The sequence below is a fragment of the Chaetodon auriga genome, chromosome 1 (genome assembly GCF_051107435.1).
Source record: "Chaetodon auriga isolate fChaAug3 chromosome 1, fChaAug3.hap1, whole genome shotgun sequence".
Taxonomy (NCBI): Eukaryota; Metazoa; Chordata; class Actinopteri; order Chaetodontiformes; family Chaetodontidae; genus Chaetodon; species Chaetodon auriga.
Window position 1 is genome coordinate 12757569 of NC_135074.1, and position 27745 is coordinate 12785313.

A 27745-nucleotide genomic window follows, 5' to 3' on the forward strand; every position below is an offset into this window, starting at 1 on the left:
TATGACTTATAACCCAGTGGGCTTCCCGAACACCCCCACATTGTCTGCTGTATGCTCCAGTGCTGCTCTCCACCTGTGGGAAAACAAGCATATTTTCCCTCTGACAATGCATGCAGTGTCCCTACACATAACAATCAATAGAAACGCACTTTGCTGACACAGTTTTAACCTGTTTGAGACCACTGAAATTCACAGCACATTCGCATTGACGGGCATCTGAATACTGAAGGGCACAGCAGCATCTTTATGTAAAACAGCATTTTCTGTCAATAATGCTGGATAATCACACACAGGCTGCAGGGGGCTGCACACTGTGTAGACTGATAGCACAGTGCAACAGGACCGGAGGGCACAGGCATGACACACAGACAAATCCTGAGAGCACATCTGCATTCTTGACAGGGCTTCAACACAAACCTCCAATCATTTTCTGATCACCAGCATTAGTCTAACTGGATCAGGGAGCATCACGTCCTCTCATGCTGTACTGGTTTCATTTGAGTTCTCCTGCTGTTACAGTGGAGCTGCCTTTGGTCTGCTTTGATGTTCTATGAGAGGAACACTGGTGTAATTATTCCCACATTGACAGCAGTTAATTAGTTAAGTAATCTTAATCATATGACACATTCATCATTTGGACACTGAAAAGACGTTTTTACGCTCAGTCGCACACGTTCAGTGGAGCGCTGGTGCCCTCTAGTGTCGGGACTGTGCATTTCTCTTAAGATATTAATCGTTGCAGCAGTTTCAAATGTTTCTGAATCTAATAAATCAAAACATCATCAGGGCCCACTTGAGGACACAAAGGACAGCTTTTAATGGAATAAATCATGTGGATTTGATGTGACTGAGGGGTCACAAGGTAACTGGGGGATATAAAGAGGCTTGTTTCTTGCTACAGTTTCGTATGTATTTTATTCCAATTATTCTTTAAATTGCTTCATCTAAAAAGTAATAAACAGACAAAACAGACAAAAAGTGCTATAATCATGTGAGCTGGTGCACACTGTGTGATCCTGTCATATAGTCAAAATATATCTATATGTTTTGCCTGTTGTTAGAGAGAACTACTTAACTTTACTACTTTTAAATCCATCCGCTGAAGGAGGAACTAGTTTGGAAGCCAATCTGGTCCAGTGTGCAACTTATACAAAGATGAGGTTGAAGCTTAAAGCCGCTGGTTAACACACACATCCTGAACTCTGAGAGTATTTTCATAGATTGTGCATTTTTCAATGAGGGAGAAGGAGCAGATGTGTTTTTAAGGATTAGTAATTCGTTTAATTGAACTTTTCTTTGTTGAACAAACCACATCGGACAAATAATTAGAATTAAAAAACAAAGTACTTCTACAAGTCCTAAAACAGAGGAGATCCTAATGGAGTTTGGCCTCCATCCCAGATTCATTGCTGTCGTCAGGCTGCAGACAGCGCCACCTGGTGGATTTTGTTAACACCATGCAAAATATATGTTTTACAGTAAAGAAAAAAAACACTCGTGGATTTTTGTTACTTGATATTAACATAAAGATGATACAGCCATAAAACTGTTGCACGGATCAACCAAACAAAAAACAAAAAACAAAAAACTGGGCGTTTAAAAATGAGCACATGAACATGTGGAGGCTCAGGTGTAATAGTCGGAATGAAAGGCTGCAAAGCTTGTTATAAAAACACAAGCATTATGCGATCAAGCCTGCATGAGGAGGACGCTTGGCGGCTGGGGGTGAATTCCACTAAGTCAGCCACATTCCGCCTTTACTTGTGGCGTTGAGGAGGAGCTCAGTTGTTTATTCATTCACGTCAGCCCCTCTCGCCTCTCCTTCCCTCCTTCCTGCTCCACACAACGGGGACCCACCGCTGTAACTGTGTTTCCCATATTAAAATTAACCACAATCACGTCGCCACCATAAACCGATTTTGGAACCAGGTGAGTTATGATTTTCTCTTTCTCTCCCTTTGCCGATCATAGAGGAAATATGCGTGCAGCGTTGACTTGTCCGGCCCGGCGAGGCGGAGGAGTGTTTCAGCCGTAACTTATTAAATTCCTCCTGAGCAGGCGAGAAAACGTAAGCGCGGTGTGGATGGCGATTTTCCTGACCGCGCGGCTCGGACGGCCGTCCGTCGGCGCGGTTTTTTACGCCGTCCGCCAAACAAATGGTCGATGTAGGTCAGCAACTACAGTCAAAATGTCGTCTTTTCTTTTTTTACTTCCACATTCTCTCATGCCACAAACAGATGGCGTCGAGAGGGGGGGATGGAGAGAATGGGGAAAAGAGACGCATAAAGGAGAGGGGGCTCCACCAGGCCACACTGGCCCGGGTCTGCCCCATCACTGCTCTCCAGCCCGCACCTCTCCGTGCCAAGACACGGGAGGCCGAGATGTGTCGCCGAGGCCTGTCTTCAACAAAGTTTTTTTTTGCCGTTAAGTTGCCGGGCCTTTGCTTTTAAAGATACAGCGCAAGTTTTTAGGGTGGAATAATGGTTTATTTTGCGCTGGAGAAAAGTGGCCACGGTCCCAGTGTGGAGATAACGCTGGCCCCGGGCAGCTTTACGCGCACGGCGTCCACACTTTGGTTGCAGAGGGGATATTTTGACACCGGCAAGCACCGAGAAGATGCACTGCCGCAGATAACCTGTAGCCCGGGCTGCTCGCTCCTGTGGGGGAGACAGGCCGCCACCTTTCAGCGGCCTGTCAGAGATCATTGATAGGCCACAGGTATCCTCCGCTGCTCGGATGAGGGCAGTGCATCTCACACCTGACTGGCTGTCAGGGGATGTGAAGGTCCTGTATGGCTGTCTGGGTTCGCATACATGCTCTTATTATGGCCTGCTTCATGGATTTAGACTCACAGCCACACTGAGTAATAACACTGCTGACCCCTTGCATACCTGCCATGCATTGTCTAATCATGTAATGTGGATGGTGCACTGCATGCAGCAAGGCAGCTCCATACTGTGCATAGCAGTTGGCAGCCCCAGGCCTATAGATGTGCTCTGATGCAGTTCGGTGTCAGTGCACTTCAGTGGCTGGCAGTAATTAAAAAGACATCCTCCTCTTGCGGTCTATGGGTCATCTGATTGATGGTCATTTAGGTGGAAATGTTCAAATGAGTCAGCGTCGTTCATCGAGGTGCCACCGCCGTGCAGATCTTGTGGGTTGTGTTTTTGAAAGTGACCCGATTCAGCTGTCAGTCCGAGCAGACGTGTGTCCTGAACCCATGCTTTCACTTTCCTGACTTCATCATATCAGCGCTCAAGAGGAGTGCAGGGCGTCAACCACCTCTGGCCAGCTCACCCTGTTCTGGTGTTACGGCAGCCTTTTGTCAGGAGATCCTGTTTCATTGCTCCTCTTAGATTGAGCGGCTGCAGTCGTTTTTGGCCAAGTGATGCTGGTCTGGTATTTTCTCTCTGAGGAGTCCGCCTCCACCTCTGTCTGTTTGGTGACCAGTCATGGCCACATGGATGGTTGGGGTGCTTTGCCTCCCCGAATGCAGCTTTGAGCCTCTCCAACTTACTGTTTGATGATAACATCTCCAGTCTGTTTTTGCTTGAAGGCATTTCGCCAAATATTCATTTGCTTTGCAAACTTGCTGTCTCTCAGCTGGCTGCTATGTTTGTTGTCTTCTGTGTTAACCTTGTGTTAATGGTCTATCTAATCTGCTCTGCCTTGTGTTGAATAACACAGACATTGTGGTCTGGTATTTGGACCAGCCTACTTTGTTTATAGTGTTGAAAGACTGCTTGATGATGATAGAATAGTATTTGACATTATGTATGATGATGCCAATAGCTTGATTTAATAATAGGGTACTGACAAACGGTCCAGATCAAGAAAAAAGATTGGCAAGTTCTCAACAATTCAGGCTCATACTTGTCTGCAGAATTTACGCCTCCAACTTTAACTGAACAGTTTCTTATTTCTTGGCCAGCTTGACTTGTACAGTGATGAATGCATTTCCCCAAGTTTGGATCAATAATGTGTTATTACACTGCTGCTGCTACTACACAATCTGTATGCTGCTCAGGGGATCATAAGCCATTCATCCATGGATCATCAGTCGCAGGGTGACTGTGTTGAATGAGGTCCAGCAGGGCCAGGCAGCAGATCAGGACAGCCACAGTACTCCCAAAAAATAAAAAAAGAAAGAAAATGAAGCTCTCATCTTACCAGACACTCAAAATTAAACACATCTCTAGTAGATGAAAATTAGTCTCTTTTTTTTTTTTCTCCCTCCGTTCTTTATCAGGATGTGAGAATATAGCTGTGGTAAAAGGTTTAGAATAGCTGATGATGGTGTCAGCACATTGCAGCGCTTGGCTGTGCTGCAGGCAGGGTTTTAAAAAAAGAGGCTGATGCTTCTCGAAGCACAAAGGCCTAATGTGTAGGGCCTGCTGGTTACAGCTATGCTGAACGACCTCCAGAGTGTAAAGCTACTTTGTTTGTATTTGCTGTATGAATTCAATGTGTAGGCCTATTTAAACGCCACAATACTCAGGCCTTCTGGAAAAAAAAAAAAAGGCCTGCGATGCTGAATTGTTCATAAATAACATCAAATTGAGCTTGTGTGGAGTGTGTTGAGTGGGCTAACAGCTTACTCTATATGACTTCTTTAAAGTGTTGCTATGTTTGAACTAATAGCTGAACTGTCAGCATATGAAATGATGGGTGAACCATGTCAGCAAGCATGAATGTGATTCAAAGCAAAAACAGTTATTACTTGTGGGAGTCTCGCTGCACAGTTTGATTGCTAGTGACAAATAGAGTAGTATTGGTTTTTGGGCAAAATCTGCTGAAGATTTAACCGAAATTCGTAATGGTTTAACAAGGCTGATGGTAAATTCTCCTGCTAATATCTGTCAGTAGTGTCAGGGATAGTTTTTGTCTGATATGCTAGTGGGTGGCACCGTCGGTCCATCATTCTCAACAGCTATGGGACGGATTAGCATGAAATTTGAAAGTAATGGTCCTCAGAGGACGATCCTCTGAATTTTCCTGCAGCTCTACCATAACATTGACGTTTGTGAATTTGGGGAATTACCTTGAGAGCTGTTGAGCAGAATGCTCTGAAATGTGGTGCAGATATTCATGGTGCCCAGAGGATCAATCCTACTGACTTTGCTGATCCCCTGTTTTTTTTTCTTTTTAGTGCCAGCAGCACGTCAAAGGTTTCACTTAACCTGTAAAGTATCACATCTTTTACTGGACAGATTGGCACAAAATTGCTGATTGACAAGTGTTAGCATGCTAAACTAAGATGTTGAACATAGTTAACATTCGACTTTTTTAACATCAGCTTTATTTTGTCGTTGTGAGCGTGTCAGAATTTAGCTCAACGCTAAGCTCCAATGCACCCTCACAGAGCGGCTAGCAGGCTGCAGACTCTTCATTATATGCTTAAAATAACATGGTGTTCGTTTTCTCTTAGAATTCAAGGAACTGGCTTAGTCGCTGTGTCTGGTTGCAGCTGATAAATAAGCGAAGGAGCGAACAATACCTCTGTAAATTGACTGTTTTAGCGCATACTATTTGTGCTTCATGGAGGGCATGCAGGAGGAGTGTTTAATAGACAGCTCCAGTCTGTAATGCTCATTAGGTGCCAGTCATGCCGGTCGGTTTTGGCCTTGCTGCTGGTCTGGCTAAATGTTGTCCTCGCCAGCCTTTGCTGTGTGAAGTTGTTACTAGTTGTCTGGTGAGTCAGTTTGTCAGCGAGTCCTCTGAAATGTGCCAAATTCTCGTTGTGAAAAAGATTATCTGTTCGGCTCATTTCACTGCAGTTTAACCAAATATTGTGCAATCTGTCAATTATTTTATAGCTGAAATGATTTATAGTTCAATATCGGACAACTGTTTGCTCCTCATCATCTTCTCCTCATACCCTGTTTATTAGCCTCTGTACTGAGCAGGGATCAGACCATAATCATCTGGGCTGACATTAATGGTATTGCGTGTAATAAGCTAACAGGCTAACCACATTCAGTGTTAGCCTTCAGGTCTCTGCAAGCCTCTGTTCACTTAGCCAACTACCACTTTCCAGCATGGTGCAGAGCAGTGGCCTAGTTCATGCCCTCTTGAATGTAATTTTAGCTGTGTGTGTGTGTGTGTGTGTGTGTGTGTGTGTGTGTGTGTGTGTGTGTGCGTGTACACGGATGCCTCTCTGTTTTGTCTCCTTATCGTCTGTTTCCTGTTCTCTCATTCCCTCGCTGTCCTTTCAAGCCGCTCCTGTCTCTCTCTCTCTGTCACTCGTGACACTGTGCAGTGCTCGGGCCGCTGATGCTGGGGCAGCTACCTCACTAGTTTTGCAGTTAGTGATGTATGTTAAGCTGTGCTACACCTCTGTGGATGGACGGCGTTACTCTCGAGGGAGCCGGAGACCGTACAGCCATTTTACAGTGGTGGTTTGATTGACACCTCGTGTTGCTCAGCCGTTGCTGCTGATATCGGATTTACACTGAGGCTGTGAAAAGTAGTTGTGCTCAAGAATTGGATCAAGACGTGTCTGGTTAAATGCAGATTACAGGGAGCTGTGAGCATGTCGATTAAGTTTTGTGGAACGTAAGAAATATTGAGAGGTGAAAACTTCAGAATTGAGAATCAGGATAGTTTAGATAGATGATTCATATTTATCTAATTTTTTTCAAGCCTCAAACATCGTCATCAACCTCACACATCCAGCATCAGTCGAGCTGCAATCGAGAGACTGCCTGGAAGAGGTATTGTCATATTCATTATCATATTATTCATTTTTGTTTGTTTTTGCTCAGCTCGCCTCGGTGTACGCAGTCCTTGGACTGTGCTGCCTGTTTCACTCAGTCACACTGTCTGTCTGTCTGCAAGATGCTGAGAATCAGCAGTACAAGTGATGATGGAAGCACAAGAACGCGCTGCAGTGCAAATGAATTCACATTAAACAGAGAGGTTGCATCCAAAAGATGCTGCAAGGTGGAGAGTTGCCTAGAATGGAGGCTGATGGTGGAATAAATCTCAGTGCGCTCAATGGGACTAGTGCAGTGTTTCCAACATAAACTGCCAGTGTGCTTCATCTCGACTGCTTGTCGGATGGTCGAACAGCTTTGGAAACCCCCTCCCCCCCAAACCTCTCCAGCATTTAGAGGGGCTCTGTCTTACCATTACTGTAAATTTCTGTACTGCCAACCTGACACTCAAACCCACCTCATGCCATGATTGGCCAGCTCTGCAGAGGTGAGAAATGAGTCCTCTCTCTCTGACAGTCGGCTGTTTTCCCGGCCTTCCACTTGGAACAATTACAAACACTCTTGTTTTGCGACGGGGTCAGATAACACGTTGCGTGAATGGCAAATGGCCAAATTCATTTGGCAAATGAGCTCTTAAGTTGACTTAAAGTTGCATAATGAGAATATTGTTATCAGCTTTAGAGCGTCCAGTGATCGGTTTCGGGAGGATTGTGAATTTCAGTGCACAGTACAAACTGGATTAGCATCATCTCAAAAGACTGGGCGAATAGACTGTAATGCACTAAATGCTTTGGGTGAAAGTGTTAGCTGTGTCATTTCAGATCGAGCGGTTAAGATCTTCAGGCTCATTCCCTGAGTTCTTCAGTAGTCAAGTATCTAACTTTCTCCATATATTTCTGCATATTTACGCCCTCTCTGTTACATTTTCTACTGCACAGACCCAGGATGTGCCTTGCCTGCTGTGCATTTTGCAGCCCTGTGACAGCTGTCTGTTCTGTTGCCAGGTATCGCTGCCTTAAATAGATCAACTTAATGATGAACACAATTATCTCCTCCCGGTATTCAACCAGATATAGGAGAAAAAGACATGCCGTGAGTGCACGACAGCACCGTTCAATTAGCATTTCCAAGAAGAAGAGGACTGAACGTGAGCATGGTTTAATTCTCCATTTCAGTGAATGTGTGCCCTGCTGAAGTGTCCTTGAGCAAGACACTAAATCTCAGTCTCGTCTCTGGGGGCGCTGTTGTGTAGCTGATCTCCAAGAAGGAGTGAAGAGAGGTCAGTGGAGCACCTGTGCATTAATGGTGTTGTTTAAATTTCCTTTGTGAAGGGTGCATTGACTCCACGCGTGAGAGAGAGGGTGGTTCGAGGAGAAGAACAGTGCAATGACGGAGCGCTAGGGATGATACTGGAAGAGAAAAGATAAGAAGGAAGTGATGGAAAAGGGGGAAGAGAGAGAGGTGAAAGAGGGGAGGGGGTGTAGCCATGGAAACATGAGGAAAAAGTGATGGGAGAGAGGAGGAGGAGAGATGAGTGATGTAGTTCGAAACTGTTAGTTACTACGCGCTGGAACAAAATGGTAGGCCCACAGCAGCACTTAACAGCAGCGGCACAGTCGACGTTTATTGAGACTTAAAATTGTGTCTTTCCTCATAATTCCTCTCGCAGCGATTCTGTTTGATAGCTCCATGCCTTGATACTTTATCGCGCTACTCTAAGTGAATTTGTAACACGAGGGTGAAACAAGGTAGGAATAAAGTGAAATCTGGGACTGACGTTTTAATGCTGTCAGGTCGGCTTGGATTGACGACCTCGTAAACATCAAACAAAACCAGACTCGTCTGCCTGCGTCGTTTCATATCTGCATGAAGAGAGAGACAGACTGAGCAGTGGGACAGTGTGTGGATGTGGGTCTCTTAAGTCATGGAGCTGTTTTCCACTCATGTTTAAGGAGAGCAAAGATCAGATGTTGCCGGGAACAGCGAACACACCACGTGTTTGGGAATTTGGGACTTCATTCCCAACGGACAGCTCTTCATAAATATGTTACACTGTATACATGCCTCAAGCGCCGCAAATAGGCTTCTTAAATCTGCCGTTTACACCTGCTGTAAGCTTTGATGGCAGTCATTGATGGCGGTTTAATGTGGGATTCAGATCAAAACTTAAATTCAAGGCATATAAACCTATTAGCTTTAATTGGTCTCCCTTTATTGGCCCCTCATAAGAAAAAAGAAAATGAGGAAGCGAGCACTCTCTGCTTTATTCCCTGCTCCTTTAGATTTCACGCTTTTTTTTAAATCCAGGGGAATTTCAGGAAAGGAGTGAGAGGCTTTTGTGCCACTGAACTGCAGGTCAATAGAGTTCGACCCAGGGCCAGTGGAGCTCGACCTGGATGCTCCATTCTACCGTGTGAAATGCCGATTTGTGTGCCGGAGCTGCTGTCGATGTTGGCTGCGTGTGTGTTTGAGGAGAGGAAGCTTCCTCCCCTGGCGGTGCTGATTAGTGCTGAGATCCAGCATCTCTAAATGTTGTTGTTTGTGTGGTTTTGCACTGAAATGAGTTTGTGGGCTCAAACATTTCATAGTTGTGACTTTCAAACAGTTGTTAGTTGTTGTTTTCTGGCTTGAGGATGAAATGATGAGCAGAAAGTTACTTTCAACATCTTCGGACCAGAAGTGGTTCACTTCATTTCTTATTGGATTTAATGCAGTCTGTGTTCTCGATTCTGAACTTTATGTTATCACTTTTATTCAGCTGTCTTATTTTCCATCTTCTCTTATGCATTGTCTTCATTTTGATTCTTTTTTCTATATTATTATCAAGTGGGTTTTATTCTGCATCTTATTTTGTGTTAAAGGTGCTATCCAAAGAAAGTTCATTATTATTATTATTATTATTATTATTACTATTATTATTATCCAGTTCCACTAATGTGTCCCTTGTATTTGTCCCTTGTCTTGTATAAATGTTGGAGTTTATTATCAGGGTTCACTTCCAGATTTGTCCTTATCAGTCATGACGTGGCCTTCCCTGATTCGTCAAGCCCCCATCACGTGACCCTTTTCTGGAAGAAAACAAACGGCAGCCTGTGTGTATCTATGACCTTTGACATACCAGTAGCTAATTCAACGTGGGTAACGATTTACAGGCATTGCTGACCTTGTTGTCTATTCCAGCAGCTGCGTTTCATCATTCTACTACTGTCTACACACACAGACGGCAAACGCCCAACTCCAGCACACGCATGCATAGTGTAAGTGAAAGGTCATGTGATCTGTGTTTTCAGGCGTGTTAGTCTGGATGGAGATTATTTTGTATTTCCGCACAGATAATTTTAGTTTTAAAACAGTTTTAAAATGAAAGTGTATTGGTGCAGATGTAACCTACGTGTGTGTGTGCGCATGTGTTTGTGTTCGTGTGTGTGTGTGTGTGTGTGTGTGTGTGTGTGTGTGTGTGTGTGTGTGTGTGTGTGTGTGTGTTAAAAGTGAACTGGTGTGACCTTTCACTTATAAACACAAGGGAAAAGGTCAGGTTCAACCTATGTTCCTTTAATTGGACAAAATGTGAGATTATTACAGCCTAAAGAGCATCGTGGCTAATTAATTGTTGTTGGTAGATGATTGTAGAGAGCTGACACAAAAAGGCCAAAAACTGCTCTTAAATGAAGTGTTAAAATATGCAAAACCTTTAAATGTAGAACCTAATTCCCCCGTGGCAAACTATCAAAGCAAACGAGCTGAGCTAAAAACCAGAACTGGAGTGTTCACAATGTGTATTATAGCAAACAAGCTAACTCACATCCATCTCTGTGTTAAACGGCATCTGTGCAAGTTTGGGAAAGGTGGAGTTCAGCTCTGTGCAAAGGTTATGGAAGCTGTAAAAAGCTGGCCAGATCTGCCTGGACTGGAGAGAAGTTGGTGGCGTTTAGGTCACACTCCACCCATGTATCATCTCTGAAGACAGAGCGCCTGTCTGCAGCTGACAGCACCCGGAGCGCTGCATGGGAATGAGGAGAAGAGAGTTTGCAGAGCCACTTGGAGCACTTCCCGTTTTCACACTTAATGCACACCTTAACCATCGCTGCAGAAACTGGATGTCAGTTGGGTTTTTTTCCATGAGCCTGGATTAAGGCCGGACAATATGCAGAACATCATATTGCGATTATGAGTCACGGTTTCAGTGAGAATTTCTGCATTTTATTTTGTCTGAGAATGGAAATAAAAATGAAGAAGTGTTTTTGCTGGGGTCCGGACCAAACAAGTGCATTCCCTTACGTCTGGAGAATATGATCTGTCGGCCCGGGCGTCTCTGTAGCACCACCGTGCTTCATTTATAATGGTATGTTATGACACATTTTAGCTTTATCAAAAAATTGCAGCTCCTGGATATTGGACTTGGCCATATTGTGGTTTTGATAATAGTTCAATTAATTCAATTAATCAGGCCGAGCGCAGGGCGAGCAGGGCCCTGTCACCACAGCCAGCAGACGGAGCTGCAGCTTCAGACCGCAGCATGTTCTACTGTCTGGTTTGAACAACCCGATGAGTTGCTGCTATTTCTTCTTTTTACTATTTGCGCTGTGGTCAAGTGCAACTTTTGTTAAAAGTGATGTTTGACCAGTCGACCTTTGTTGGCACAAGCTCTTAAAGGTGAGCTCGGTGTGTCAGGAGCCTTTAAGTAGTCACTTTTTGAGGAGGATAAGCAGCTATTCAGCATGTTTTGTTGCTGTTGGCACGCTGGCCTGTTAAAAGAACTGACAAAACACAGATTATCAGAAATATAGCATGATGACACAGTCACATAACGGTTATGTCGTCCCTTGTGCTGCAGCATCCAAACAAATATTCCAGACTCTTCCTATTGCAAACACATGTCTGGCCCTGAGAAGTCAGCTCTTCTTCTGCATTCTCCTGCACTTCCTGTGGCCCTGTGAAGGCTGAAAATGACCAAATGTCACACTCTCATCCTATCGGTCTGTCTTCCAGATATTTTAATATCACTGTAATTTCAAATTTGTGCACCGATTCAACTTTTTCTCCACTGATACCGATTTTATGTACAGTAACATGAGGTTGTGGATCATGGCGGTGCTGAAAGCTGAGTTGGTGACATGAAGTGACTGAATGAATGAATGTAACTAATAGAAGAAGCACTCAATTACATTGACAAAGAATGTGTATTTGATGTGATCATACTGGTCAATACCCGATCTGCTTAAAGGGCCAGTATCCACACACTTGGATTTGGTTGATGGGATCAGTGTGTCACAGTTTTGCAATCACAGTGTTTCACTGTCCTGAATGAGACTTCACTAAATGCATCAAAATTGTATCATGTGTCTAAAAATCTCTGTAGAAATCATACAACAAAGACGCTCTTCATGACTGCAGAATTTGCCTGAGAATAATCACATTTTTAAGTTTTCTTCAGCTTCAACACAATCCAGTGATAGTTGTCCGTACAGCCATGAGTACATTGCAAACAGGAACTGCTAACAGCTAATTCGGCCTTGTTTTAATGGTGCCAAAATGTAAACAAATATGGGCAAATAATACAGGCCTCAAGTTGTAGCTACTTCATTGAGGTAATAACAGTGGGAAAGAGATGAGGGGGGACGCTGGGGGGGCGCGCAGTTGTCTCAATATTGTCGGGTTGGGGGGGGCTCAGAATTTGAAAACCTCTGCAATAGTCGATGCATATATCTATCTGTGATCAAATCAGTGTATCAGTTGAACTGCATGTTGAGAAGAAAAGGGACTGGGGCCTTTCAGCAAGGCCTCGCTGCCTGTCCGTGAATACATCAACATATACCTGAATGGAGCTGTTTTCATGCTACACTGATTAACATGGGTGATTACAGCTGATGCTGGTGTGTTATAATAATGCTGGTCGTGTGTGTGTATGCATGTGTGTGTCATACAGAGAGAGGACTTGAGCAAACCAACAATACCATTCTTCTTCTTCTTTTGCTGCAGCCATGTTTGTGAAGCCACAAAATAGAGTGAGATAGGTTTTTTGCTCTCTTTCTCCCTCGCTCGCTCGCTCCCTGTTTTTTTCTACCTCTTTCTGTTTTTCTCTCTCCAGCTCTCTTCCCCTCCCCCCTCTCTGTTCCTCTTTCCTCCTCTCTCCCTCTTTCATTCTCTCTCCCTCCCTCTCTCTCCCTCTTTTTTCCTCTCTTGCTCTCGGTTTCCATCACGCTTTACCCCTCCCTCTCCTCTTTCTCTCTTTGCCTCTCTCTCTCTCTTCCTCTCTTCCTCTCTCACGTTGCACACTGCCCCTCCCTCTCTCTCTGTCTCACTCTCACGTTGCTCCCTGCCCCATCTCTCTCTCTCTCTCTCTCTCTCTCTCTCTCTCTCTCCTTTTTTTTGTATCTTTTCTCTCTCTCTCTCTCTCTCTCTTGCTTCTCTTGCTCTCCCTCTACATCCTCCCCTCCCCCACCATTGCTTCTCATTTTCTATCTCTCTCCTTTTTTCTCTCACTCCACCATTTCACTCACTCACTCCCTCACTCGCTCACTCACTCCCCCTCCCGTCCCTGTTCTCTTTATCTCCTCCCCTCCCTCCCCCCTCAATCCCTCTTTCATTCCATGCAATCATCTGTTCTCTCTCTCTCTCTCCCTCTCTCTCTCTCTCTCTCTCTCTCTCTCTGCTTCCTCTATTACGCTCCCATTTTGTCCTCTGCTGTTTCCCTCTCTCGCTCTTTCCTCCATGTTCTCTCTATCCTGTTGTTTACCACACTCCCCCATGACATTTATGATACAAACTTTATTAAAAAAACTGTTTTCTCTCACAGAAAAACACACACGTTAGGGACAGACAACAGACAGAAACAGTCATTGAACTTGACTGAAAGCTTCTCTCCCCATGATAACATATTTGTTTCTGATTTAACCCATCCATCTATGGTGCTATTCCCACTAACCCAAATTTAACCGCCTGCCTCCTGTAAGGATCTGCCCCAGAGCTTGCCGTTTACCCCAACATGGTGGCTGCTTCTGTTTGTCTCCATTCAACAAGTGGCTAACTTGCAGGGCTACAAAACAACCACAAATGACAGTCATCCGCAGGGGAATGTAAACTAGATGAACCAGGTGACGGCCTCACCTCTCACGTTCACAGACAGGATGGCCTCGTAAACTGAACCGCTCCTTCTGCACAGCTGGAAGCTGCAACCGCTGGTGGTTTGCTGAGGTTTTATCGCAGCTGAAATGTGGTTACTGCCGTCGGCGCTCAGGAAACGTCGCTTTCGTGTCGTGTGTTATCTGGCTCCTTGATTAAAAAGGTTGAAGGTACAAGCCCGTGTACAGAAATGCACGAAGCGAGACGTTAACTACAACTCCCAAGGTGCATTTAGGCAAGAAACATCGAATCACAGAGCTTAAAATTCACAATCCAAATGCATTTCATGTGGCACCAAATAATCTCTAGTTGTTGTTTGAACGGTCATGTTTAAAAGAGCTGCAACGAACAATTTCTTGATTGATTGGTTGGATGATTTTGGATTAATCATTTAGTCTTTAAAATGTTAAATGTTCCATCATGCTTTTCCTGGGTGCAAGAGTATGTCTTAAAAAGTCTGAATTGATATAAATCAGAGAAAAGCAGCAGCAGATTTTCTGTTGATTGACAAGTTAACAATCATGTTTTTTCAATACTGTGATCTAATATACACCCAAATATTGGCTTTGGAAACCGCCTGACTCCGAATCACAAGTTGTGGATGCAGAGTTACGGAGCAGGACTGTGGAGCCAACATGGCTGCCTGCAAAGACAACTGTGGTCAAACTGTCTTTCAGTCTCTCTGTGATGGAGCCTGTGGGTCAGAGGCAGCCAGCTCTGTCCGAGGACATTCACCTGGCATCAGAGTGGATGTGGAGCGTTTGGTCAGATTTCACTTCTCGCTCCCATTTGATTTTATCTGTAGGAAACTGTGACTGCAGCTAAACAGAGAAAGATCTTGCTTTTGACCATAGAGCTAGAAGGTTTGCAGCGTCTAGTCAGTGCCTTGCATCAGATGCTCCTTTTTTTTTTTGGTTTGCGTGAATCGAAGATGTTGTTGTGCTATACTATCGTGTTCTGCAGTCATTTGATCCCATATTGCATTTTTTATTTCTTCTGGGTAAAATCCTGCTCAGACCAGACGTTCTAAATGTTGAGATGTTGAGTTTTGGGAACAGGACCTGAGAGATCAGGAGCTCTTCTGCTCGATACATCTAAGTCTCATCCGTTGGCGTGTTGTGTAGCTGCGTTGGAGAAAGATTTATTTTCCCGTTCGTCTGAAGATCAGAACTTTTTGCTACACTAAAGCAAATGTCTAAATAATTAAGATGAAGGAACTGACTGTTTTGATTGAGAGTTTAAAGGTGAACTATGCAAAACAAACCAATTAAAAGAGCATATTTCCTTAATTGTACTTTTTATCTCCTTCTGTGGTGTGCAAGTCTTCGCTCTAATATCATAAAACCATTATTTACAGACTATACTCTGCTGTGCTTGACTGGGCTGTGACTGACAGGAGGTGGGTTGTAGCATAACCACAGTGAACGTCAACTATTTGTGGAAAGTTTTATTTTGTAGGTGAAAACATGGAAATCAGTCAGGCTGAAAATTGAGGCAAGACACCCCCACTCGTCACGTCCCATCTCTGCCAGGGCTTCTGAACATGCGCACACATTAACCAATGAGAGATATTAACCCTCTGATGCAGCTCTGAAAACATGACTAACAGCTGGTCATCAACACTGAGAAAACAGGAAATTGAGGAGCTATGACATGATTAATAAAAGGTCATTATCAGAATAATGCATAGATTCACTAATTACCGGCCAACGCTGATGTTACAAAACAGCCACAAATTAGTTGCAGAGAATCTTTTTCTCTACCCAGCATGCCATTCGGTGTACCAGATAATAGGAGTTCCTTCTCAGTACGCTGCACAGTGTGTACTTCTGGTGGTAGTAACCCACTACTGATAAACATGTCCCCTAGATCTCAAGAGCTTGTACTCGACACTGCCCTTCCTGGGGTCCTCAGGAACACACCTGCTGAGTGTAAAGTCGATCAGAGGAAAGGGTATAGAGAAGGACAGACAGACAGACAGACAGACAGACAGTATCATTTTAAGAAACATTTCACCAGCCGAGTCCTCAAGTCCAGTGTGATGTGTTTACATGTCTTCACAGAGAAGAAGCAAATAATCACATTTAAGATGCAGGAAATTCGACATTTTGGCCATTTTTGCTGGAGCAAACCTGAGTCATGTAGTTTAGTCCATGAATCAAACCAATAGTTAATCAGACCTATGGTTTGATTCAAGCAGCATCACACTAACACATGACCGCTTCAGGAGGCACTTTGGATTCCTAATTAGCTGTGAATAAAAGTGAGACTAGAGGTTTCTCTCATTTGTTTTCATATTGTGATGCTTTCCGTCGGATCCTTGGTTTCTCCGAGTGATCTGGAGTCAAAGTTGTTTTACTGTATTCACCTCTCATGGGAGCCACGTAAATCCCCTCCAGCTTGAAAAGGGACAATGCTTCAATAAAACACTAACTTGTTAACCCACAATAAACAGAGGGATCTAAAGTAAAGGTGGTATCTTTATGGAAATGACCGTTCTGGCTAAGCAACACGTTGTCGAGAGAACACACCTTCAACATACACTGCATGGACTCATACATTCATTATTAATGCACACCATCATCTACGGTTACAATCGGCTGTCCGTCCACTCCACTCAGCTCCACATCGTCTCAGGAAATTCCTGCAAAGACATGAGTTTCTTCGGTTTGTCTCGGCACCCTTTCATGAGTCCTCATGTGTTGATAACGACAGCATCTTGAATGTACGTTTTGTGTATGTTGCGTACTTCTATTTATTTCTTGGGAGGGAGTGTCAGTCACGCTCTCATCTCCCTCCATCGTTTGCGGCTCGGTAATTTGCAGGCTTCGTGTCGTCTCGGTTTCATCATTGGCGGGGTACGGTTGACCTTTGTGGACTCTCAGGCCACCGTTTGGCAGCGTCTCGCAGCTCCTCGGCTAGCTCGTCTCTCCACGCGTCCCTAATTTTGCTGGCGGTGCGCCGGTTGCGAGATGACGTGAGAAGAGATGAGAGTTCTTCACACTCAAACCTTGACGTTTCCTGAGGTGTCAATCAGCGGCCCTAATTTGTGTATGCATGTGTGTGTGTGTGGTTGAGGCAAAGAGAGAGACACACTGGCCTGTGTGATTCATCTCTGAGAGTAACACAATACCTTTTATTCTTTCCCTTAACTCCCATTTTATTTGTTTCTTCCCTCCATCCATCTTCCATTTCTACTCATTCTTTTACCGCATTCTGCTCCACTCTTCCCATCCCCCCTCCATCTCTCTCTCTCTCTCTCTCTCGCTCTCTCTCTCTTTCTGTCTCTCCCCTCCACCCCTCCCCTCTCTTTTGCTTCAGTATTCTCTCCTTCCACTCCCCCTCCTCTTCTCTCTCCATCTTCTCTCTCTCTTCCATTCGCTCATCTCCTTGTCAGTCACCTTCCATCTCTCTCTCTCTCTCTCTATCTCTCTCTCTCTCTTCCTCTTCTTCCCCTCTCCTATCACACACTTGGATCCAAGTCTGTGCACGAAACAATCTTCCAACACTTTTCCGTAAAGAAAGTAAAGCTCAGTTGATAAATGAGAGAGAGAGAGAGAGAGAGAGAGAGAGAGACTCGGCAATAGATTGAGCTACAGGAATAAACAGATAAAGGAAGAGAGACAGACAGGGATAGGCAGAAACAAAGACAAAGAATGACAGACGGAGATGGAAGAAAGGAGGGCGAGTGAGGCGGGAGGCAGCCTGGTGGAACCATCATTTCAGACTGATATGATGTTGATTTTATTTTGATGTTGGTGTGTGTGTGTGTATTGTGACTTAGAGGTGACTTCGCCCATTTATCACCAGACTATCAAGGAGCCTCGTGCGTCAGTGATATGTGAGCTGTTTGTTTTCAAACCTGCCGGCCACATGCTTGTTTGTCTGAGGAATATTTGTTTGTTTGTTTGTTTGTTTGCTCTGTGCTTATGCTGGTGTGACTGGAGTCACTACCGAAACTGTGCTGAAGAAGAGGAAGAGGGGTGGAGGCGGGCAGCTGTAGGCCCCGCCTCCCCTCATCCCTCACGTATAAATGGGAGGCGAACAGAGACTATTCTCACTCAACACTTGCACTGAAGAATGAGATCCTTAAAGCACCTGAAGCCTCACAGCAGGAGGAGCGTGGTGAGTTCATGGGCTCTCACTCGTAGCATGATCAGTGGCAGGCTAGTGAGGCGGTGGGCAGCGTGGGTGGATCACGCTTGATCGATCAGAGGTGCTTTGATTCTTTGGAGGTTTTCTTTGTTTTTAAAGTTGCCGTTTGCTGATTTCTTATCTCTCACAAATGAAGAATTGTCTCTGGTCTTCTGCTTTTCCTCTTTTTAGCTTTTCTCAACTCTTGTTTGTTCTTCTTTTTCTCTCGCTCGCCTGTTTTACTTTACATTTTTTTATCTTTCATTCTGTCTGGCTTTCATTTTGTCATTTTCTTTCTCCTTCTGTCTCCTGGTTGCTCACTGCCTCTCCCTCCCTCCCTCCCTCCCTCTGTCTCTACATATCTTTATTTCTCTTTCTTCCTCTTGCTCTCTTCTGACTGCTGCCTCACACTCACCCTCTCACTCTTTCACTCAGCTCTCCCCTCCCTCCCTCTCCAGTGTCTTTCTCCCTCTCTCTCTCTCAGCCTTCCTCCTTCCCTCCTGTCTCCCCTCCCCTCCCCCTCTTCTCCTTATCTCTCCTTCACTCTCCCTCTACCTTTCATTTTCTCTTTTTTCTTTTTTCCTCTCCCCCTCCCCTCCACTAGACTCTTGCCTGCTCTAAGCTCTGTCTCCCTCCTGCTTCCCTCCCTCCCTCTGTCTCTGCTTTTTCCTCTTTTTGCCCTGTTCTCTCTCTGCTCTCCTCTGTTATTGTCTCCTCTCCTGCTTTTCCATTCTTTTTTTGACGTCTTAATCTTGCTCAGTTTTTTGTCCTCTTTTTTCCCCCCTCTTGCACTTGAATGTGTGTGTTTGTGTGTAGATCAGTAGGCCATCTAATCCCCCACAACACACACACACACACACACACACACACACACACACACAAGCCATACATGGTTATCACGCTGGATTAGGATGGTGTCTTTCATAGTTCCTGTGTCTCAGTCACTGGATCTGAAGGTTTGCCTTCAGACAGTCTTGAGTCAGGCTGACTTCTTGTACCAGAACCCATTGATTTGGGATGTTTAGTCTCTGTGTGGAAATGTTTTATTTTATTTTGTGCATCCTTCGTAGTGATGCAGTAAAGGGCTCATTCTTTAAGTTCAAAATCTCTTCTCTCTGTCTCATTTTGTTTCTCTTGACAACAATCTTCAGAGTCACTCTGATTGGATGATCAGCCTCGACACCTTTTTGTCCTTATTGATGAAGGACACATTCTCATTGGAGGACAGTGTGCTGGAGCCAAATTATTGCCATTACTAGGCCATTAGGTTGTGGCCTAAGTGTGCTGTATTGACAAATGTGGGCTGTTTTGAAGTTGTCAAGAGCAAGTTGTGTTCTTGATCGTTTGCTTGGTGCCTCCTTGCGAATTTTGCTCGCAAGTTGGATTTGAGAAATTGGCTGAAACAACAAAACAGACCTTCAGTTAAACTTAAAACGATGACAGAGGAAAAATCCACACTTTCATTTATTTTTTCTCCCAATACCATGCAGTAGAATAAGTCATAACAAACTCAGTTTGTACTGTATAGTCAGATATGCTCTGTATTTGTTAATTGTAGTGCTGATGTCTGGCCTCTCTGTGCATGTGTCTCTTTCTCCCCCAGGAGGAGGCGAGCCGGCGCCTGGGTAGATGTGAGCCCAAGGTAATGGCCAGGCTGGTGGACATAGGCACACAGACAGATCCAGTAGTTGTGCTGTCCTTGGCCCAGGCCGCCGTGCTAGGTCTCATCTCCCAGAATGAAGTGTTCGGAGCTACCATTGCACCTAACGGCTTCTACACCGGCGAACCCAAAGAGTCCCCTGCACCACCAGTAGACGGAGTCGACTACGAGTACGCAGACCAGCTTATCGGAGCCAACGGAGATTACTTAGGAGACAACTTGGGAGAAGACGGTCAGATGCAACCCAGCTGCAGTCAGAGGAGGTGGCAGCAGGGGCCCCCTCAACATCCGGACGGGAAAATGGTCGTTCCCGATCGTCACAGCCTTCAAGGTGGTGACGTGTCCTCGTCCCACGTGAAAGGGGAAGGGGTGAACTCTGGATTGTCCTCCTGTGTCCACATGCTGAACAATATGGCTCCCAGAGGTGGTTTGGTACAAGTGGATCCAGCCACCCTCAGAGGTACCAACAAGAACTGTGCAGAGTGTGAGCGGGAGGCATCCAACCAGCAGCAAGCCAACACACATGTTCACCCTCCTCCCCCGCAGGTGGGCCACAGAGGAGGAGAGCAAGGCCACAGAGGACTGCAGGGCCAGCGCCCTATGGGGGGCCATGGGCGAGGCGGCAGAGAGGACGAAGAAGAGGTAGAGCACCAGGGGAACAACATGATGAAGCCCACGCAGCAGGAGGAAGCCATCAGCAGCTACTTCCAGACAAGTGAAGTAGGCAGCTATGATTCAACGGAAATGGGCATGGGGGGCGAGTACGAAGATGGCAGCCAGAGCATGATGTGGACAGATGGGAGTGGAGGAGGGCAGCACCAGCAGCCTCCACACCCCCAGCCTCCTCGTCGGCATGGCGGCCGCAGAGTGGACCGGCTAGATATCAACATCCAGATTGATGAGTCTTACTGCGTAGATGTGGGAGATGGTCTGAAGCGCTGGAAGTGCCGCATGTGTGATAAATCTTACACCTCCAAGTACAACCTGGTCACACATATCCTGGGCCACAATGGCATCAAACCACATGCCTGTCCGCATTGTGGGAAGCTCTTCAAGCAGCCCAGTCATCTACAAACCCACCTGCTGACCCACCAAGGTACGCGGCCCCACAAGTGCACCGTCTGCAAGAAGGGCTTCACCCAGACCAGCCACCTGAAGCGACACATGCTCCAACACACTGACGTCAAACCCTACAGCTGCCGCTTCTGCCGCCGCGGCTTTGCCTATCCCAGCGAGCTGCGAGCGCACGAGGTGAAGCACGAACGTGGACGCTGCCACGTCTGCTCACAGTGCGGCATGGAGTTCCCCACCTACGCCCACCTCAAACGCCACCAGACCAGCCACCAGGGCCCCCACACCTTCCAATGCACCGAGTGCAACAAGTCGTTTGCCTACCGTAGCCAGCTCCAGAACCACCTCCTGAAGCACCAGAGCCCGAGGCCTTACACCTGCTCCCAGTGCGGCCTGGAATTTGTGCAGCTCCACCACCTACGCCAGCATTCGCTCACACATAAGGTACTGACACCGCCGCCGGACACTTCCGCTCTCACCCAGACTTCCTGACTGCTCTAGTTACACAGTGTAGATATTACCTGTATAGATCATTAGAAAATGATAGTGGAGAGTGAAAGCAAAAAAGAGGCACTGTCGAATCACCAAAGGGAGGCTACCACACCTCTGTTGGCCAAAGGCCTCATCTCAATTCTTCTTCTGTCCTTCAACCACTGAGATGTGGGTGAAGTAGACAGGTAAGCCTGTCAGGCATCCATACTCCCCTAAATGTCCCATTCTAACCGACTAACCATCAACCGACCTGTGTGTTAAATGAAAAAATAGGAATCTGCTTTCAAGGGCGTAAGTTTTTCATCCATATCAGGCTTTTATCATTTTAGTACTATCAAGTCTGGATCAGGGTATTCACTCATTTTTGCTGCCTGCACTCTCAGTACAGTTAATCACCCATTCACTATTCAATAGCAAGCTCCAGGATGTCCCCCCAGGTGTCCTGGGGACATCATCAAGAGAATTGAGTTTCTAACTGTGAAAGAGGTTTGTTTTTCTTAACAAATCAGAACTGATTGGTTGCCAGATATTTCTCCTGTACAGGTGTTATGACCCTGTGACCGGAAAAGCTTCTCCATCCAATTTGCACTGTGCAAGTTTCATCTGCAATGAAAATACAGAGAATGAAATGAGAAGTAGAAAAGATATATCTATTCAGTGGTGCTTTTTCACACAGATTTGATTTTGCTCATGTCCTCTTCCTTGTAGTCCTTGTCTGAATGAAATGTCTGTAATTGTTCGGTGCCCCCTGCCTGTTCCACACTCGCATGCAATTACTTGCACACACACATAGGTGAGGAAGCGAGAGATGAGAACACTGAGAGATCACAATTCATTTAATATAACCACAGGACTGTCTTTTCTTCAATTCTCCCTCAGTTTGAGGCCTTGATGGTGAGTTGTCGTTCTGACATACACAACGTCTGTCATCTTGACATTTCTCTGAAACCACATTCCTCATTTCAGCAGAGCCACGGGTGGATAGATGGATCTGATGATTTCAGCTAGTTTCTGATGGAAATCACACAAATGAAAAATGAAAATGTTGAATTCCGAAGGATTTACCTAAATTTGTTTACTGTCAGGGGAACAGAAATCCTAAGCCACACTCATGGAAATGAGAGCACTGTGAGTATCGTCAGAGGAGAGGACGCTCGCGGTGTGAGCGTGAATGCTTGTTTGCCTCTGTGTCGGCCCTGTGATGATCAGGCCACCTGTCCAGGGTGTCCCCCACCCCTCGCCCCATGTCACCTTGGATTGGCTCCAGCCCCCGCGACCCTCCAAAGCATAAGCGGCCATATATGATGGGTGGAGGACGTTCTCTTTTGTGGCTTGTATTTGAGCCTGTTGTCTGCTCACTGCTCCCCCTGGTGGACAACAGCATCACAACCCATTTGATGTGCTCACAGTGGGTGGACTGACAGTCTGCCAGATTTGTCTGCTTATACAAACACTGTCTCTTGGCGTACCAGTGACCTGTAATACATATTTGTTCTTCTCAATAACCCAGAATCCTGTTATTCACACCCACTTTTTTGTCTGCTGACACTGGCTGCAGTGTGGAGTGCACGGCACAGCAGCAGCACATTCATTTATACAAGCCTCAAGGCCTTAGATGTTGTGAATTGTCTGCTCTTGTGACCTGCTTCTCAGTGTTCATACATTTCCTGTCGCATGTGGTTACGGAAACAGAATAACAATTGGTAGAAAGAACCTTTTTTTCCCCTGCAATGTCTTTTAGTACACCTACAATGGCTGCCGTGGATTTTGATATGATCAAACAAATGAGCCACATCTCACAGGCAGGATGGATACACCATTAGGTGAAAATACAAAACTGCCACTGACATCCCAAACAAACAGTGGCTTTGCCATTGTAGCACATTGTCTTTGCATTATATTTACGTGATAACAATGGGAAAGCGATTGTGTCTATTAAAGTTCCAGACCTGTTTATGTAGCAGTAGCACAAATGAAACCAGGGGTTTCAGGGACAGATGCATGCTGGTGCCCCCCCACATCCACTCCTGTAAGTGTCATTTTGCCATGGATTCTGTAAGTTACACAGTTTTTAAGCCTATATTTGTTTACATTTTGGAACAGTGGCCCCATTACACATTAGCTGAAGTAGCTATTAGTAGTTCCTGTTTGTAATATACTTGAGGATGTACAGAAAACTATCACTGGATTACTTTGATAATGAAGAGTGAGCCTGCACCGGGCCCTTTCGACGTATTTTGCCTCGGTCTCACCCCTCAACTCTGGTGCACCTGCCCCTCACTGTTTGAATACCTCTGCTTTTCACTTTTAGCAAACAGTGTGACGAGGAAAAACATCAAACTTAGACCTTTTTGATTTAATGATTAACCCTTTGCTTCTGCTTGGACTCTACAGGGGATGAAAGGCCACAAATGTGACGTGTGTTCTCGGGAGTTCACCCTGTCGGCCAACCTGAAGAGGCACATGCTCATCCACAACAGTGTCAGACCTTTCCAGTGTCACGTCTGCTTCAAGAGCTTCATCCAGAAACAGACGCTCAAGACCCACATGATCGTCCACCTGCCTGTGAAGCCATTCAAATGCAAGGTGAGCTGTCGGACTTCATCAGTTTAGAAAAAAAAAAAAAAAAGATTGTATTCCAGGTGATAGAAGCAAGTGTAAGATTTTCTAATTCGTTTTGGTGTGAAACGAGATGTGATGATGCATTTTAAGTCCAGCTCAATTTAATGTAACAGGATTATGCGAAGAGCAGAAAATGTGAAAATATGCTGCAAGGAAGCTATTTAATCATACGCTTTGATATCAGTGGTTTGCTGCAGTGAAATTCACATTCTTACAGAGGGAGAAAATCCCAGAGGTTTGAGGCATCAGGCGGGATGTTTTCATCATTAACTACCATCTACACATAGCTACTTTCACACACTAGATCCATACATGTGTTCTTGTCTGTGTTCGTCAATGTCAATCTCTTCGGATATATTTCCTCCAGGTATGTGGCAAGTCTTTCAACAGAATGTACAACCTGCTGGGCCACATGCATCTCCATGCTGGCAGCAAGCCCTTCAAGTGTCCTTACTGCACCAGTAAGTTCAACCTGAAGGGAAACCTCAGCAGGCACATGAAGGTCAAGCACGGCATGGACGTCTCACCAGAAGGACAAGGTGAGACCTGCTGCACATATTTGTCACATTTCCTTTATTATTTATTCCTCACCAATGATCCTCTGATCATAAACCTGCTCCTGGCCTGGCTGTGGTCCAGTAGCTTTGAAGCCAGCATCACGACTCTAAAACACACGTTCTCACACACACAGGGCTACAAAATACGTAATAAACATTGCTTGTAATCATTTTAAATATGCAGTAATATTTGATAGAAACAGACCGTGTGCACTCAAAAATGGGCTTGAACCCGGCCTGAATATGTCCGTATCCTCGGACCCTGATCTCAACCAAAGCCCATTTCAAGATGTGTGTTTTATTTTTCTCAAGACGCAAGAAGAGCAAGCTTATTTTCATAAAAACAGGATTTGTCAGGATTTTTTTGGCCGCATATATGTATCGTTGTATCTGTTTTGTCTTTGCTCTCCATGTTTTCAGGCAATGTTTCAGTTACTGATGTAACATTTTTACGGTTACTGCAACATTAAGTATTTCAGGAATGTCTCAAAGGCCCTGAAGACCTATTTTCTCAATCAGCTTCTTACTATGTGCGATGGGATCCTACATGAACACACAACTTGTTATTCCACATGAGAGATTGTTGTATTTTTAAAATTTTTTATGCTCATCTCACTGGCTTGAGGTGGATGGGACTCAGTTGGGAGAACGTGATGTCACCTTATGGTGCCAGGCCACTGCCAATGAATCTTAATATATATATATATACAGAGAAATACTAGGAATTTAAAATCAAAATTTCAGGGACGTTAAACCTTTTTTTTTTTTTGTATTTTCCAGAAGTTCTTCCAGAAATGGAAAGCCAGGGTGAGTATGAAGGACAGAACTTCAGCTTTACATCACCAGACAATATGGACAATGGTGGCTCCCAAAACCTCACGAAACTCACTACAGCAAACATGGAGGACATGGAGGAGTATTACAATTTCGGGAAGGATACAAGCAGCTACACTACACCTTGAGCGGTGACGGACTTGAGAACATGTTTTAATTTTGGTTTGTTTTTTTGAGGCAGAGGGAAATGACAGAGTGGTTGTCAAGGCTTTGGGAGACACTGGGGAAGGGCTTTTCATTTAGTTTTGGCCTCCTTCCAGAAGAGCCACAACTGCCGGACTCTGATGGGAGGCCGAGACGGAGATGCACTTCAAAGGAGACGTTTCAGCTCTGTCGCAGATAGCAGAGACACTGAAACTGTTGACGTGGTCCGGAGCTCCTTTTTTGGGATTACTGCGCTTATCGACTCAAAGACTCCCACTGGCGGACAGTGGAATCTGTATGTTGTGTGTATGTATCAGTTATTTGGGAAAAAAAAAGAGAAAAAAGTTGCAGTTGCAGAGCCATCACTTACATTTGATGTGATAGAAAATTGTTTACCATTTTGCCATTTTTGTCATTCACAAGCAATGTATGCCCTTATATTTTTGACTGAAAGTGCCAGCTAGATACATTTGCAACTAAGCTTCCACCGTGTCAGCTATTTACTCACTGTATATCGAACTTTTGATACATAGTCACAACATATTCATAGGTTTGAATGCTCTTACTAAACGGTTCCTAATTGTCGTAACTCCTTCCTGCCCAGTTTAAATGAGCCTGTCGCTCAATGCGTTTGGGACGTTCCAGCCTTTTTCTTGACAGGGCACTTACTACCAAAGTAGCAACTGTCCCATGTCGGCTGACGGCGGAAAGCAGTGTCACCGACATGTAAAGCCCCCTCACTGTACAAATGATTCTTCAACATGCAGTGTGTTTACCCTGAGTTTTTTGTTTCACATGGTTTAGCTTTACATGAATAATCTATCCCGTGTAGTGAATATACTGCTCTAGTTTTTGAATTACTGAGTGAACAATACAAAAGCACTTTTTCATTGAGACCTGTCATTTTTCTGTGAAGGCTGTCTTCAGTAAGAGTGAACTCATTTGCCTCAAGGAGAAGAGCTGGGGGAATAAGATTGTGTTATCTTCCAAACCCCCGTAACGGCAATATTATTAAACACAGATATGCTTTCTCAGTAGGTTTTTTTTGTAAACTGCAGTTTCCTTGATATGGATATTTCACAGTTGTCAGTTCAAATGTGAATTGAAGAATGAGCAGTTCCTATGGAGAATCAGCAGTTTGGGTTTTTTGTTGTTTGTAGTTTCAGCACTCTTAAATCCAGGGCTGTTTTCACTTCACTTTCAATTCAGTTCAGTCAGAAAGACATTTTTTTTCCCCTTGGAAAAAACAAAAGACTGAAAATTAATTTCAAATCCAATGTGTAGATTTAAAAGGTGATAAGAAAATGCTTGGAGGCCCTGCATCTGTTTTGAATGGTTGAATTGAAAGTGGACTGACAGTAGTCCTTCTGTTCATAATTCTGTTTTGGGGAAGACAGTCAGCTCCCCCTGTCCTGCCATGCAGGTCAGCCTTGATATGCACACTAAACCAGAGGAATGGTCTTCTAGTTCTTTTTTGAAATAAGAAATATAAAACTGAGACCTCATGGAAATTGACCATGAATTATTTAATAAAGGTTCTCTAGTTTAAATGATGGAGACTGGTGTTTTAATCTGTCACTGTTTGAGGGGGTAATCCTCAGACTCGGGTATTTTTAGCCATGCTAGCAGCTCCAGGGGTGGCAGTGGTAGACCACCTTGGTCCAGACTGAAATATCTCAACAAATATCAGATGGATTGTCATGAAATTTAGTATAGACAGTCACGGTCACTGGAGGATGAATCCTAATGACTTTGGTTTACAACCAAAGATCTGCAAAAGTAATGACATTCCCATCAGTCTCAGCTCTAGTTTGAATTTAATGCTGATTGGTAAATGTTAGCATGCTAAGACACTAAACTAAGAAGTTCGTGATAAACATACCTGCTTAGCATCAGCATGTTAGCATGTAGCTCAAAGCAACACCGTGATGACCTTTTTACAAGACTACGACCTCACAGAGCTGCTAGCATGGCTGCACAGCGCTGTTGATAAGTCTGGCTATGTGAGGCTAGCATGTCTTTCGACATCTCTTAACACTCCCTGATGACCTGTCCACAGACTGTCTTAAGCACTCGAAGCATCTATGTACACAACTACTACGTTTAAGTTTTGTTGGAACGCTAAGATTCACGTGAATCAACTGATGTGAACCATTTCAAGACACAATCACAAGAGCAGGTACAATCAACGGTAACATATATGTATGTATCAGCTGTCAGGGCACCCTAGTTTGTTAGTAATTCAGTCCTTGACAACACAAATTAGATTACATATTCAATGAAGAAAAAATGTAATTGAAACAGGTTAATCATCAGTGGTATGAAGTTGGAATTTATCAGTTTATCAAGTGCAAAACACAAAGAGTGAAACATTTCTGTAGCCAAAAGAGAGT

General features: G+C 44.7%; 1 protein-coding gene across 2 annotated transcripts; it reads left to right on the forward strand.

The window, feature by feature from the left end:
* The first annotated feature begins 1612 nt into the window (after positions 1 to 1612).
* Positions 1613 to 26909, forward strand: znf710b (zinc finger protein 710b). 2 transcript variants are annotated; one of them, XM_076758520.1, is made up of 5 exons: positions 1613 to 1929; positions 19576 to 21147; positions 23590 to 23781; positions 24185 to 24356; positions 25155 to 26909. In XM_076758520.1, the coding sequence occupies exons 2-5, from the start codon at positions 19618 to 19620 to the stop codon at positions 25334 to 25336; spliced, it is 2076 nt and encodes a 691-aa protein (XP_076614635.1). In that variant the 5' UTR covers positions 1613 to 1929; positions 19576 to 19617; the 3' UTR covers positions 25337 to 26909. The 2 variants fall into 2 exon arrangements, with proteins under 2 accessions (XP_076614635.1, XP_076614551.1); XM_076758436.1 differs by lacking the exon at positions 1613 to 1929 and adding an exon at positions 17818 to 17963.
* The last annotated feature ends 836 nt before the right edge of the window (positions 26910 to 27745 follow it).

Excerpts from the sequence above, each read along its gene's own strand:
- znf710b (XM_076758436.1), top strand. The coding sequence starts at position 17,919 with ATGAGATCCTTAAAGCACCTGAAGCCTCACAGCAGGAGGAGCGTG. Across the intron at positions 21,148-23,589 it reads AGCATTCGCTCACACATAAG|GGGATGAAAGGCCACAAATG; the intron begins GTACTGACACCG and ends TGGACTCTACAG. Across the intron at positions 24,357-25,154 it reads CGTCTCACCAGAAGGACAAG|AAGTTCTTCCAGAAATGGAA; the intron begins GTGAGACCTGCT and ends TGTATTTTCCAG.